Source organism: Erithacus rubecula, assembly GCF_903797595.1.
Source record: "Erithacus rubecula genome assembly, chromosome: 8".
Lineage (NCBI taxonomy): Eukaryota > Metazoa > Chordata > Aves > Passeriformes > Muscicapidae > Erithacus > Erithacus rubecula.
Genome location: NC_136659.1, coordinates 32,545,817 through 32,562,032, shown reverse-complemented (window position 1 = coordinate 32,562,032; position 16,216 = coordinate 32,545,817). Strand labels below are relative to the sequence as shown.

The window sequence follows — 16,216 nt, the reverse complement described above, 5'->3', positions numbered from 1 at the left end:
ATTTGCATGCCCTATTTTCTGATTTACAATATGAAATGGATGAGTTTTGAGATTATTTCAAGTTGAAACCACTCTTTCTGACAGTACATCACACCAAATACTTATATAAAGCATTTAAGAGTGCTCCAAAGCTCCAAAGTTTTTTTCTTCTATTTCTCCTTTTTGGCCCTAGAAGTAAGTTGAATTAAATGGTGTGAAGTGCTTTGAAAACTTTGAAGAATTGCAACTACAGCACTGGAAATCTGAAGTGCAGTATTGAAAGAAAAATACATTATTTGATTATATTTAAAATCAATGTTTTTTTCTAAGTATACTTCACTAAAAAGGTGTGATAAGAATGTGGCAAAAACAGCATGAGGATATGCAGTGAAATAAACAATGATGTTTAGGTGGAACCTTTTTTTTAAGGGTAAGTCCAGCTAAGGACAAAATTAATATATGTCAGTACAGTATTAATATTTTTTGTGATTTATTTCAAAGCTTTGTGGGATATTAGGGCTAAAATAACTTTCACAGCAATATTTAATGAAAGCTGTAAGAAGTAGGATATTGGTAACTACAAATATTGAAGGAAGGGAGAACCCATTCTAATGCCTGTGTTACAGCTAAGCATGATAAATGAGTCAGAGCAGTTGTGTGATCTCTGTCCAGAACTATCTTGCTCTTACGTGGATTTTAAAGTTATAAAAATTGTGATGTCTTGAGAAAGAAATATGAATTGTGTCTAAATAAAACATTTCCTTTTTTGTTCTTACTATTTCCCTGAAGATATGTAGAATAAGTAGCTGTTAAATGAAACACTTTCTAGAAGTAAAAATGTATTCACTTCCAACAGAGTGGTCTGTTTGCTGAAACTTGATTGATAGAAGCACCAGGAACAAGTGTATTTCCTAGTGCCTAAATGGGGAAAAGCTAACACCATCCAAGTGGCCAAAGCAGAACTGTTAGAGGAAAGAAAGGTGAATAAATCTCAATAGATGAGGTTTATTTTGCTTAGCTGCATATGGAAAGCTAATGAGATAAGATATTACTACTTCAGTTAAGAGAAAGCAGAGAGAGGGATTAGAGGCAGTGTGGAATACAACTTATTGGGCTTTACTCCTTTCAGAAAAGCTTGCTTTTTAGGCTGGGCTTTGGTGTCTTACTTGTCCTGGATGATTTTAGAGACAGAGAATGGAACCTTTATGGTGGTAAACTAAGATTTTCCAAATACAGCTGCCATAAAAGCAGGAAATAGCAAGGATTTAAATTCAACATAATTATCTGAATGAGTTGTCTTTTCAACAGAGAACTAGAACCCCATTTCGAAGTCCACAGTCCAAGCTACATTCTCTCATTATGTATTTCCCTATGTTTGCAGTCATGTTGAAGGAGGGAACTGTCTCAGTTTACAGGATGAAAGTTTCTCTGGCTGCCACATAGAAATAGAGCAAAACCAAAAATTTCCATTAAATTTTCTAAATTCAAGGGTATATATGGGTTTGGTTTGAAGGAAAAATGCAATCATGCCTTTGTTGTGTGGAAACACCACTGGAGCCACCAGTTATGACAGATATAATTTTCTCTTTTGCAATATTTCTTCCTCCTGGAACGAGCACAGCTGCTGTTCTTGAGGAGGCATTTAGTAATATTGCAGAAAACAGCAAAGGCAAATTTTTGTTTAGCTACTTTTCCATTTGTTTCATGTGGTTTGGACAAAGGAATAATAATGGGTTTATGTGAAATAGTTACTGGAATGTTTCATAAGAAATGGGATTTTCTCTGTGCTTGGTTGTAAAGAAACAATGCTGTCTGGCTTGCACATTGATGGGCAGTTGTTCTGATGAGGAGGCACTGGCTGATTGTCCCCTCAGAGGCTGATTGCTGGGTGGTGGCACCTGGTACAGAATGTGATGGGTGTGTGCAGGAGCATGGAGGGAGCTGGAACTGCCACTTCTTGGGAAGGGAGATGGCAGCTGGTGAGAAGAGTAAAAGTGAGATGGTTCTGCCCATTCTTTGCTCGTTTCTTTTCATTTTATGTCTGTTAATAGTAGCTGCAGGGTCTTTCCTTACTGTGGCTTTTGTGGCTCTGGTTGATGTGTCACAATGCCACAGGCATGAGGGCCAAGCTACAAAACCAGCATTTTTCAGCATTCAGCCAAAAGGGATTTTTCTGCTGTCAGGGATGGTGATCTCAAGAACCCATTGTACCCAGCTCCTTTTCCAATATTCAGTTAACAATCTACAGTGGGGGCTGTTCTATATCCTGAATGGATGGCATTTTGTCATTTGCCTCTAGTAGTTGAACATTTTATTCCTAATAAGTCATATGACTCCTTTGGATATTGAATTACTCCTGCCATAGGGGTCCCTAAAAGCATTATTTGTTGAATAAACAAATACTTTTTTTTTTTTTTTTTCTCTCTCCTTGGATATCTTCAATTTCTGTTTTATGTTTCTACACCTTTATTATTTTTGTTGGTCTCGCTGGAACTGTCCAGCCTGGGCAGTCCTTGAGCTGTTGTATCCAAAGTCAGCCAAAATGCTGCAGGGCACTTGAGCTACCAGACTTCAGAATTGCTTTTGTGATGTTTTTTTTTTTTTTTTTTTCAAAACCATCCCATGTTTGTTTGCAGTTATGTGTGATGAAAAATATACTAGATGTTGCACAGCAGTAGGATGTGAGAAGCAGTCATTACCTTATTGAGACTGACTATTCTTGGACTGCTGCTAGCCAATTATTTTTTGGTTTTAAATTAGATTAGACTTCTTTTAAATTAGACTAGATTACTTTAAATTGTAAAAAGATGCAACTTTCTATTTTTAATTCTGATTCTGTCCTCCAAAAATTATTACAGGCACGTACTTCAGCTCAATTTTATGTACTACATAAATTTATCATTTTTATTCCATCTCCCTACTTTTCAGTTAGTAGTGCTACACCAAGAGCAGAATCTGTGCAATCTCACTTAAAATGTCATCTAATTACTCTAATGATCATAATAAAGTACTTCTGTGAAAGCAAATGCAAAAGAGTCATGAATACTTCAGTTTAGTAAGGAGTACATCTGAGCTGTAATGTTTATTTGTCATACTTACTATTCTTTTTCTTTTTTTCAAGCAGCAATTGATTGTGTCCTACCATTTTTTATGCTATTCTATGGACTATTTTTAATACTTTTTAATTTTATTTTATTTTTTTCTTACATGTAATAATATATTAGAGGAGAAAAAAGATTTTGAGGAAAGAAGTAGTACTGGTCTGGAATGGAAAATAAGGAATGTACATAGAAGAAATCAAGTCAATGTGTGCTGATCACAGTGATGCTGGAAGAACAGAACAGCAATAGCACTGGTGCTGTCTGGGTGGGGATTGTCAGAGTCCAGACCAGGAGTCATTTATAAACATCTGATTTCTACTAAAATCTTTAAATTGAGAAATGACCATATTTTTGAAACAATGTGATTAAATCTAAGTCCCATGTGTGTTCTACAGGACAAGTGAGATGATTGACCATCACAACATTTTGTTAAATGTGTCAGGTTGGAACATTGTGTGATGTTGATGGGATTGAGACTGAGTCCCTTCTATAGCTGAGGAAGGTTACATTACACCTTTAGGCAATAAGAATTAGCTGTAAGAGGAAACAGTGAAATTAATGCTCCACCAAAGTAGTTTTCCTATGGTTGAAGATGTAATCACACAAAAAATCTCCTGGGTTCATCATCTTGACAAAGACTGAAGGGGTGTATCAATAGTTAAATCTGTTGATAAGAATTGCAGGAAATAAAAAACATTGGAGAAGTATTTGGATCAGGTTTTCCCACATAGCTGCTGCTCAGGCCTTCTATTTCACTGTGTTACACAAAAGATCTATGGAAAAGGGCAGCTACAGCTACTGAGGCAATTAATTTATGATGGAATTTTACTAAAGAGGTTCCTGGAAACCAGAAGTGTGAGTTTCACTAAGGGGCAATAAAGGAAAAATACTTCAGTGAATTTTAAGTAATGATTTCAAGACAGTCATAATATTTCATTAAGTCCATCTCTTTAGAATCTTGGCAAAGATTAATTCCTTGAAAGTATATTCTACTTAAGAACATGTCATATCTATCATAATGAAAGATGAATCTTTCATTATAAAACATATCTTCACTAAGGTACAAGAAAGGCAGGGAAACTGATTTTCTCTGTAAACATTTGAATGCATAAAAGATTAAAGTAACAGATTAGGAGCTCTACTGGAAGCAACCTCAATTTACTTTGGGTTATGGTTGGTTTGGTTGATGTTGGTATTTTTCCATTAGCTTGCATTCTACTGCAGTGTTGCAGTAATATATAAAATCAATGATCATTCAGGATAATAAAGAATAGGGACACATTTTTTAAATACTTGTGATTGCATGTAATGATAAGCTGCATACATATCATGCATACAATTTTGTTTTCTAGTGTCTGTGCAGTTCTGTCTTATGTATATGGAATATTTGGGACTTTGACCACTAAAGAAAAGAGTGGAAGCTTTTCATTCTAATCACCACCCATCCCTGTTTGTTTTCAAGCTGATTTTACTCTGGCAAAATGATGTTCTGTTGTTAAATCTCCATGCTCAGTATTATCCTGAAGCACCACTTCTTGCTTTTCTCCACCAAAAATGGAAACAATCTCAAATTTTCCTACTGAGTGCTGCAGAATCATGTTGGTTTTTTTTTTTATTTTTCCCAGTATTCTTGTTTCACTGTATTTTATCCCCTTGACTTTCTATGAGGACATCAGCATTTTTTTGCATCAGAAGGAGATGTCAACCCAAAATGCATTAAACCAATCTCCAACAAATGTGTCTTTTTACGAAAATTGAAATCTGATATTGTATAAGCTGGGAAGGGTGGGCAGAAAGTTTTGTCAGTTCCTGCTGAGCAAATTTGAACTTAAGAGTCTCAAGCTTTGCCAGTCAGTGCCTGGGCATCCACCAGAATTGCTGCCAGTGGAACTGAACATTCCCAGGATCTTCCTTCCCATTCCAATTGATTTGCTCTGCATAATTAATTCATGGGCAAAAAAATAAAAATTTCTGGGTCAGCTTTATTACCTGTTCTCTCTCCATTAATTGGAAAATAAAGTACTTGACATTTCTCTTCAGTCTTGGTGTTATCAAAATTTACAGCTAAACCCTCCTGGCTGTAGGTAGAAAGTAGAAAAATGGGCTGGGACAGGAGCACACACCTGTAAGTGTCAGCATTCACAATCTTGGTTCTTTTCATTAAAATCCCTGCTCATGTTGATTCTAATTTAATACTTTTATGATTTAAAAGATTAAAACCATTTTTCTAAGCAAGAGGCTTTCTTGCATCTCTAAATTTGTGGTCATCACAAATTACTTTCCCTGCTTTTGAGATGTTTTCTGACCACTGGTTTGACAAAACTGAAGTAATTTAAGAAATTTCTTCTGCTGTAGTTATTTTGCCTAAAAAGCTCATCATTTATCTGACATCACTGGGGATGTGTCTACTTCCTAGTAAGATTTTTACTTTGCAAACCCATGCTAATTAAAAGTCAGATATTGAAACATTGCACCCATGGAAGGCTCTTGCAGTAGAATATAAAAGAAGAGGGATGAAGGCAAGCAGAAATTAAAAATAATTAGAAAATTTTCGTATCATTTGATGTATTTAAAAGATTTTGGGGTTGTGTCCTGCCTGTATACAGTTTGTTCAGCACACAAATAATTCAGATGGGTGTTGTTTCAAAATTAGGTTGTCAAAAGTGCTGTGGACAATACTTAAGAGTATAAGTACAAGTTGGTTTCTTTCTGCTCATCAAAACAGAAAGAAGTACTAACAGAAAAAAATAATTCAAAACAAAAGAGAGAAAACAAATTGTATATTGTTTTGAAGGTTTTTTTTTCTTTTTCCTCCTGAAGTTTGCTTCCAGTCTGATTTGCTGTGTTTATTGTCTCTTTTCCCCAAGGGAGATGCATTAGCAAAGCGTGGCTGTGTGATGGCGATATTGATTGTGAGGATCAGTCTGATGAGGATAATTGCGAGGGCTATTTGTGTGGACCACCAAAATACCCTTGTGCTAATGATACCTCCATCTGCCTACAGCCTGAGAAGCTCTGCAATGGGAGAAGAGATTGTCCTGATGGATCTGATGAAGGCGATCTTTGTGGTATTTCTTTTAGACACCTTTTTCTGATTGCTCATGATACTGTCTGTTGTGATATCTGCTGCTGAAAAAAAAAAAAAAAAAAAAAGGTTCTCGTGCTGAAATTTTAGCACTAGAGCCTATCTGAAGGTTTTGGTTTAGTTAAAGTCATACTGATTTTATGCTTGAAGTTTTCTTTTTCTTCAAAGAAGGCAAAGGAGACAAGTCTTTCATTTTCAAACCTTCCTGGAGGTGAACAATTTAAAGGGAATTGATGTATAGAAAAGTACTTGAGCTCACTTGCAGTTCTCTCCAACCACAAAATCTTGAGTTCATACCATAGAATGCTTTGGCTTGGAAGGCACCTTAAAGATCAGCTCCTCCTGCTTAGGCAGGAGCATTTCTGTTAGATTAGGTTGCTCCAAGCCCATTCCAGCCTGGCCTGGGACACTTCCAGGGATGGGGCAGCCAGAGCTTCTCTGGGCACTTTGTGCCAGGGCCTCACCACCCTCAAAGTCAAAACTTTCTTCCCAATGTCAAATCTACTCTGTCCTCTGTCAGTTTGAAGCCATTCCTCCTTGTCCTGTTCCTCCATCCCTCCAGTCCCTCTCCAGCTCTCCTGGAGCCCCTTTAGGCCCTGGAAAGGACTCTGAGTTCCCCCTGGAGCCTTCTCCTCTCCAGGCTGAACCCTCCCAACTCTCAGCCACTTTACAGAGCAGAACTGCTCCAGCCCTCAGAGCATTTTTGTGGCTTTTCCTTCACTGGCTTCAAATGTCCCCATCCTCCTCATGCTGGGGGCCCCAGAGCTGATGGGGTCTCACCAGAAGAGAAGGGAAGAATCTCCTTTCTTTGAGATAGAAGTTTATTTGATGCAACCCAGGGCACATTTGGCTTTCTGGGCAGCAAGCTCACATTTCCAGGTCATGTTGTGCTTTTTATCCACTAACACCTCCACTTCCTCCTCCTCAGGGCTGCTCCCAATCCATTATTTCCCCTGTATTTGTGACTGCCCTGACTCAGTGCAGCTCCTGGTATTTGGCCTTGCTGAACTTCAGGTTGTTTGCACAAGCCCCACCTTTCAACCCTGGCAAGGACCCTCTGGATGGCATCTTTTCCTTTCACTCACACGACTCTGTCTCATCAGAAACTGCTGAGGGTGCCCTCAATCCCACTGTCCATGTCACTGATAATGGTGTTAAACAGTGTCAATCCCAGCACCAGCTCCTGAGGATCACCACTTGGACATGGAGCTATGCTAAAATCTTGAAGGGCTGCAGTAAAGCTACCAGAAGAATGGTTGCACACCAGATAATTCTTAAAACAAGTATAGAAATCTGTTTTATAAATATAAAATTTTGTTTGCCCATCTTGGAGGCCTTTGTAGGTGTTTTAGCTGACTTTACCATATGCAACATAACTGACAGCTTTTGCAGCCCTTAATTACTGTTTTTCCATGTTATTTCAGATGAATGTTCACTTAACAATGGTGGATGTAGCCATCAGTGTTCTGTGGTTCCTGGAGGAAGAATTGTGTGCTCCTGCCCTGCAGGATTCAATCTTACTGCAGACAACAAAACTTGTGAGATTATGGATTATTGCACCAAGCACTTGAAGTGTAGCCAAGTTTGTGAACAGCATAAAAATACTGTCAAGTGCTCATGTTATGAAGGCTGGAAGCTCAGTAAGGATGGAGAGAGTTGTGTCAGTACTGGTAAGCTGAATTGTGGTGCATGTTCCATATTCAGGATGTAAATAACTGATGGCCATTTACTGAGAGCTTATTTAATTTTTTTTTTTCTCTGTAAGAAATACATTCTGGGATTGTCCAAATGTGGGGTTGATTGCAATCTAAGGACTCATTAAAGCTGTCCCTATTCTTGATGTACAAAGGGGTATTGTAATATTAGGCTGCTGGTAACCTAAGAATGCTAATACCAGATGTTTCTAGGAATGTTGTAATTCTATAAATTCTCTATAGGTATAATTCTGAAACTGTTTGAAGTTTTATACATTTTTTTAATGTATGGTTAATATCCATGAACATAAATGTATATACACAATTTTGCATTCTATATGGGGATTTTACTATGTATTTTTAAGAAATGGATCAATCATGATATTGATCAGTATTAGTTGAGGGTTCAGAAGATTTATTTTGAGTGTACAATTATATGCTGCCTTTTAGAATTAAATATTTAAGCTGTTTTTTCACCTAAGGCATTCTGGCTCTTGTTTTTTGACAACAGTAAGAGCCTGCTCAGCTCACTAATCAAGGTGAAAACCAACATGAGTCAAGGCAGGAGAGGGAATGTATTCCCCTCATTGTCCTCTATTAACAAGTACTAAAGCATCTTTTGGAACTGTGCTGGGAGTGTGTTGTTCAGGTGCAGTATTTGTGTAAAACAGAAACATGCATGTGCAATATAAACTGTTATCACACCTTTACCTCCCTGGTAGGGACTTAAAAATAATATTGAGTTTGCTTTCTAGATTTTCATAATTCAGTTTTCTTTGATTCAGGATTCTTTGAAAATTTTATTCTAGAATATCTCTATTCTTTCATAGAGAATAGAATGATATGATACTATTTTTCTTTTGTCTTTTGCTTGTATGGGTATTTCACAATTCAGTAAATATGGTTAGGATATTCTTTATTTATTCTTACTCTGCAATGATTGCTGTTAAAGTTGTTTTATGTCAGTGCTTTGGTCTGGTTCTCAATCAATCAATTGATCAATCTGATTTGCTATATTATGGACAGTTCCAATAACTGAAAAAATGTGCATTCTTCCTGGGTTAGAGAAATGAAAGGATTAAAAAGAATTTAAGACAGTGTTAGTAACTCATATGAGGAAAGCTTGAAACAAACTTCAGACTAAATCAGGTAGAAATGTCCAATATTTGGAAACTAAATGGGGAAAAAATGTGGAGTATACTCACTTGTGCTATAAAATAAGAAAAGTGAGACAACAGTTTCTCAGGTGTCTCAAGCCCATGAGATATTTCTGCTTAATGTTTGCTGGTGTTGGTGAGAATCTGAAGTCACAAATTGATTTGTCCAGATTTTTTTCAAAGAATGTAATACTAAATATATGATCTGAGACCTGTGGTGGCAGCTGATATTAAGAAAAATGATACCTTTCTTTACAAACTGTAATGATACTACCTTAATGCCATCAAAGCTGTGACAAATTTTTTCCATATTAAATATGTCAAGTGCTTTTAGAGGCACAAATCATCTTGGCCCTTTTCAGTTTATTTAATCCAAAAGACATGAGAAGTTCTCTGGAGGACAGATCCTCTGAGACTTCAGTTGTTGACTGTGTGAAGGGCATTCTAGGAAAGTGAGAACAATTTTGGTTTTTCTTTTGTGAATCTGTGAGACTCAAAATGTCGCCATCATTTAAGTCTCTGGGCATGAGATCTTGAATGAACTTGGAATGAAGAAAAAGCTTTTATATAATACTATCACAAATAAAGTTCAAAGTGACCTTATGAAGATAAGCTGTCCCCCAAATGCCAAACTACTATTTCAATAATTTCAGTAGTTATGGAGTAATTCTTAGAACAGCCATAATGATTTAAGATGCCTTGAACCAGGAGTAGGTGTGTATTCTATTAGAACAGTTATTTATAATCTGTTTTCCAGAAGAAAAAATAAATTACTCTGAAGAAAATGAGAATGTTCCCCTTTAGCCTTTTTTTCTTTCTATCTAAAATAGCATTTTCCTATGCATAAGAAACATTTCACAAGTATATAGAAATAACTTGTAAAGTTAGTATGCAATAAATTTTCAGATAATGCTAAAAAAAAATTATTTGTGAACCCATTAGAATGGGAATATGGGTGCTGAAAATGCACCTATTATGTGATTGTAACTTTTTTCCCTGATTGCATTTCCCTATCAAAAAGTGTGTTTGTCAGAGGAATCTAATGAATTGCCAGAGAGATATAAAGAGTTACAGTATATTAGGTAAATAGAACTAAAATGCTTGAATTGAGCAGTTCTTTCTAGTTTCTTTTTCAAAGTCTTTTTTTTAGTTTCCTCTGTGATATCTCATTTCTACTTATGTTGTCTTCATTTCTTGAGGGTTTTAAGTGTTGTCTCTTTTCTCCTCCAGAGTTTCTTCACTTTCCACGTCTCTTGTTTCCATCTCTTTTGCTTGTTGCTGCTCTGGCATTGTTAAATTACTGACTTCCCAAACATTAAATGTTTCCTTCAGATTTAAATTTGTATTGATTGAGCTAAGAGTGTGTTACAGAGCTCCATTATTCAGATAGAAAGTCAATACAAATTATAGGTTTTCATATTTGTGTTCCTGGTTTCTCTTGGAACACGTTTCAAAATAAGTTGTGTTGGTATATTGCACTTGCTCTTTTAAATGATAATAAGCATTCAGGGGAAAAAAAAAAAAGTTACTATTCTTCAAAGACATTTAAATTTCATGTTTACATTCAACCTTTCAGACTTTGGTATAATAAACGTTAGATGAGCTCAGAAACAGTTTAAAATTGACTCTCAGCCTGGAAACTGTTATATCATTTAAGACAGATAGATAGATGGATAGATAGATAGATAGATAGATAGATAGATAGATAGATAGATAGATAGATAGATAGATAGATAGACATAGATATATCCTTGTAGAAAAAAAAATAAAGAGGATGATGTATCTGTTTGATTTAGCTGGTTTGAAACTCAATCCTGTTATTTCCAGGTAACTTTCAATACTAAAATGGAGAGGCGAATAGTCCAAAATAGTCCAATCCTCTCTAAGCTGTGTCAAACTTTTAATGAAGGTTTTGTTTCAGAATCTTTATGAGGTTATTGTTTTTCTTTGAGGTAATTTTCATAAAAGCATAGTGTAGATTGCTTGCTGTGCTGCTGTTTTTACAGTAAACTTCAATCAAACAATTAGGTTCAGTAAGAATTTTTCCTAAGAAAGAATTTTAAATTTAACCCACTGAAAAATGTGAGGCATTATTTTTTATGGATTCTTTTTTGATGCCATTGTTTAGGTGGTTTTCTTCTAGCAGATTTTTTTAACAGCTTTTCATGTAATTTATGCCTTTTTTGTATCATGCATTTTAAATCCTAATCTTTGTAGTAAAAAATTGAGGCATTTATGAAATCATGAAGTGCAGAAATGTATGGTTTTTCTAAACAAATTGATAACAGTTAATTTTCCTGAAAGTTTTAAAGAATGTAGGCAGTAACCATTATATTGATTTGAGACTGTATAGAATTGCTTTTAGTCAATTTGCAGAATAAAAAGTATTTGGTCTCAATTTCTCAAAGATTAATTTGGAAAGTAACATCAAATTTTGGTTTATTGAATGATGGAAGTTGGTTTTTTTGGGTTTTTTTTTTTGTTTGTTTGTTTGGTTTTTTTGGGTTTTTTTAAATTATTTGATTGAGCCTGAAAATTCCAGTTCACTGTAATGTAGCTGATTTCATAGAGCCATTGAATGACCAGGTTGGAAGGAAGATCAAAGCCTGGCTAATACTGCTGCTGTTTATCTGCTTTCCAAGACCTTCAGGACACCTTCAGTGCTAAAATCCAAGTTTCCCAGGGGGGAAATATTTTGTTGACTCACTCTCCTGAAGATTTTTTGTTTTTCTGGTCTTTCTGAGTCTTCCTGGTCCAGTTTATGCCTTTAATCCCTGCCCTACTTGTTATTTATACAGAAAACAGGATTTTTCCCGTTTTCAATTCATAAGCCTTTTATGTCTTAAGGGAATTTAATGTGCTTCCACTCATCTTCTTATTCCATTTTTTTAGACTAAGCAATTCCAGATTGTTTGCTCTTCCCTTGCATGCCATGATTTCTAGACCTCTTGGAACATCTGCTCATTCCCTCTTTTATTTCTTTATTGATTCAAGCTCTGCTTCAAAAGCTGTGTTCAGAGGAGGGTACAGAGTTGCAGGTTGTTGTCAGCCAGGTTTAGAGTTTTGTTGTGTTTATTTAGATTATGAATCCTGTCAAGATCCCATTGAACTTTAATCCTTTTCATAAAGATAATTTTAACTGTAGGTTATTTATCTTAAACTCTACTTCCTCTACTTTGAATGAAAAAAACAATCCAACATAGCACACGTTTATAGTTTCTTTTGCTGTCATTGTGTTGTTAATTACTGAGAAATACAAAATAAGCTACTGGTGAGGATTATGACTTATGTTCCTATGCACTGGAATTGCCAAAAATCCCCATAGAAGCCTCCTGCATAATAGCTGCCAATTTATCAGAATTTGGGACGTGCCATTAAAGTGTGTCTCAAGTTCAGATAAATGGTGCTTGTGAAACAGCTACTAATGTCAGTGATCCTGTTCTGCACTTTATTTAATTATTTGACCACTTCAGAGCTTTGAAAAATTTGCTTTGCAGAAAGTCATTCATTGCTTTAACAAATAGCAGGGTCATTTGGAAAGTTCAGGCCAGATTGTGAACAAGTGCTTCAAGAGCAGAAACACAGCTCTGCTGAGGTGCCTGATTAGCTTAAAACATCACAGATAATTTAGTCTGTGTGCAGTGGGTATCAGGAGAAGAGGAGCTGCAGGAGGAGCTGAACAGTGAAGTGTTCAAGTGAATGAGCAAGAGATAAATTTGATATTTTCAGAGACTCTCAGGAGCCTTGAGCAGCAGGAGTGTTGCCCATTGCCATAAACTGCCAATAATCATTTACATAAATAAATGTAATTGTATGGAAGGCAAAGCTCCCAATATAATCTGTTTCCCTCTGGGAGAAGGAACTCAAGAGTGGTTTGGGAGGAACAACTACTTTCCCACAGAAAGGGATTGCTGTGAAAAAAATATCAACGTGGATATACTGAGTTGATTCAACAGTTTATAGAATCCAATTTTTTGTCCTCCTTGTTTGTTTTATTAATACAGCTACTTGCTTGGAAAACCTTTCCTAATCTATGTAAGAGCTATAACAAAAAAAACCCAATTTCATAGCAGGGCTGAGCAATGCTGATTGTATTTACAGATATTTTTTGCACACTTTGATGTGAACTCACTGGCACAAATCATGTAGCATTAATTCATTAACAATAGAAGGAGAAAGTTATTGGTAGCTAGATTTGTGATGGCATGTATTAGTAAGCACATCAAATGTTCATTTTCTTGCTTGTTAGTTGGGCATAAGGATTTTTTTATGCACTTCAGTTGAAAACACAGGGTATGCGGTATGCTGTATAGTCCAAAGGTATTTTATGTATTAATAAATTGTTCCAGCTGATTGGCCTTTGAAACAATGAATATTTTAATGGATTCATTTTTGTTAACCTTTGGAGAAGCAGATATTAAATTTGATAATTTGACTTTTTAGAACTCTTGTTATGAGCTCATTGTGCTAGAACTACAAAATACAGTTCAACAGTTGAGTCTGATATTCCCCAATTTAATGTCTAATATCTCTAGTTGGGATCAAAGATAATGCTAGAAGGGAGAATTAAGAAGTCTGTTGGACTGAAAAAGTAATTGAAAGACTCCTTATCAAAAGATGAATTGTTTTAATCATGTGTTTCTCCTGATAAAGTATTCTGTTGTTCACCTTCCACTTGTCATTTATATCAATTTGTAGCAATATCTTTTTTATTATTCCTTTGAAATGTTTAATCTTCACCTTCCAGATCCATTCGAGGCTTTCATAATTTTTTCTATTCGACATGAAATCAGAAAAATTGATCTTCACAAGCGTGACTACAGCCTCTTAGTTCCTGGCTTAAGAAATACAATAGCCCTGGATTTTCATTTCAGTCAGAGTTTACTCTACTGGACAGATGTGGTGGAGGACAAAATTTACAGGGGCAAGCTCTCTGATACTGGAGGTATGGATTGAGTTTTTATTTTCTTAACAGTGAGTTACAGGGTGTTAGAGCTGAGCAGTCATAACTGAGCTGCCATTCATAGAAACAGAATTTATGATGGCATTCTGCCTTTGGAAAGGGATGTATCAAGGTTGTGCTTGATTTCCAGGCAGAAAAAGACTTTTGTTATCAAAGTTTCCTTTTGCAGTATGCTCTAGAGGGAAGAAAATGGCAAATACACAGAACTGGTATTTCCTCCTGGTCCAATGAGTGCAATATTGAGGAGTTGGGTTTTTTTTTTTTGTTTGCTTATCTTCACCTTATTAAAAATATATAATAATGTATCAGATGTCTTATGAATTATCTCCTCTCACTAATTCAAAGATTCTGGATCAAAACTTTATAGCATCCAGACAGACTTTTTCTTTATTCTGGTGCCATAATGATGATTTATAACTCACTATAATCTCATAATATACACAAAAGAGTTTCTACAAAATTGTCTTCGTTGAAGTGTATGTTCCAGTGCTTTCATCTAAAAGGCAAACCCCAAATAATCCAGAATTCACTCCAAGAACATCTGATAAGCTTGTATGTCCATGTTCACTCTACCAGTCTCTATATTAGCTCTTTAAGACTTTTTCCTCTCTTTTTTTTTTTTTTTTTTTTTTTTTTTTTTGTGTGTGTGTGTTTTGTTGTTGTTGTTGTTATTGGTGGTTGGTTTTTTTCTTATTATTTTTCCTTTTCTTTAAGGTGTTAGTGCCATTGAGGTTGTGGTGCAACATGGCCTGGCCACTCCTGAAGGTCTGACTGTAGATTGGATAGCAGGAAACATTTACTGGATAGACAGCAATTTGGACCAAATTGAAGTAGCAAAACTTGATGGCACTTTGAGGACAACGTTGATAGCAGGAGCCATGGAGCATCCAAGGGCTATTGCTTTGGATCCCAGATATGGGTAATTATAAATTATTAAACCATTATTTTTTTCTTGTTGCAAACCATTTTAAAGATGTTTAAATGCAATATTTGTTTAATTTCTGTTTTTGCTGTGAGTTATAGTTTCTATCTTTGATAGTTCTTAAAAGTATATTTTGAATGGTAAAGAATCCATTATTAATGTGCTTTTTCTAAGTGAAGAGGATTAGAAAATGGTAAATCAGGTGATATAGGAAACTTTTTGTTGGCAAATTAGTTACTTTGCCATGTTTTTTGTTTTGGTTTGTTTTTTTTCAGTGTGGATGATAACTGTACTGTTTGGTCTAACATTTCTGTGGTTAATGGACAGATTTAGGTGATTCCTCTCTGAGACCTATTTTTGGCGGGTATTTTGTGTGGTTTTTGTTTGGGTTTTTTGTTTATTTGTTTGTGTTTTTGTTGGTTTTCTTCTTGGTTTGTTTTTCTCATTTGTTTTGGGTTTTTGTGGGTTTTTCGTAGGACTATAAAAATACAGCTTAAATGTTACTGGAAGCCTAATGGCTGAGTGAGGTAAATGCCACATTTTCTGTTTGGTTTTCATCTCTGAAGTGGAGATAATGCTTGCCAACTCCTGTCAGTTTTTTTTCTACCTATCCATTAGGGATATGCTATAAACCAGAGTATTGTGTATATTCCATAGGTCCATCCCCTTCCCCAAATTATTGCTCTTTCAGAGACAGGAAAAACTCCAAACAAACAAAAGCATTCAGAAAAACACAACAAAAGCAACAAGCCACCAACCACAAATTATATGTGGCCAAAATAACACAACTGGCCTGTTTTCAAATGAATAATATTTAATTTTGTTTAGGATTTTGCTATGGTCTATCATGTGTCTTCACTGAATACTTCCCTCAGAAGCAAAGCTGTAAATATAAAAATAAAGATGGATAAAGGTCCCAAATTCTGGGACCTAAATTGTGAATTAGGATGTAGGTGCTTTAATGATTAAGGCTTTTTCCCTCTCAGCTGAGATTTAGAAAGCTTATTTAGAGTGCATCGCTTATCTATAAAGATCTTTAAAAAGAGGTATCCTGTTGGCAGAAAAAATTGGCAGAGAAGTTGTTCAAATTAAATGGTTGGGAGGAAAAAAAATCACAACTCTTCTTGAAACTGAAGGCTTAATCTGCCTTTTGAAGAGCTAGAAGCAATTGATGCTACCTTATGTTAGAAGTCAGGAAAGAAAAAAATCTTTAAACATAGACAGGAATAGCTCCTCAATCCTTTCACAGATGTATAAGAATAAACACTGGTGATTCAGGGAAAAGGATCATGTTAGGAGTGCACAAATCCTGTAT

General features: G+C 35.6%; 1 protein-coding gene across 1 annotated transcript in view; it reads left to right on the top strand.

The window, feature by feature from the left end:
- Positions 1-16,216, top strand: part of LRP1B (LDL receptor related protein 1B) — a 608,586-nt gene that overhangs the window by 419,711 nt on the left and 172,659 nt on the right. The window contains exons 22-25 of the mRNA XM_079310839.1: positions 5,948-6,148; positions 7,590-7,835; positions 13,764-13,961; positions 14,694-14,898. Coding sequence (XP_079166965.1) covers positions 5,948-6,148; positions 7,590-7,835; positions 13,764-13,961; positions 14,694-14,898 — 850 coding nt within the window. The remainder of the gene's footprint in view (positions 1-5,947; positions 6,149-7,589; positions 7,836-13,763; positions 13,962-14,693; positions 14,899-16,216) is intronic.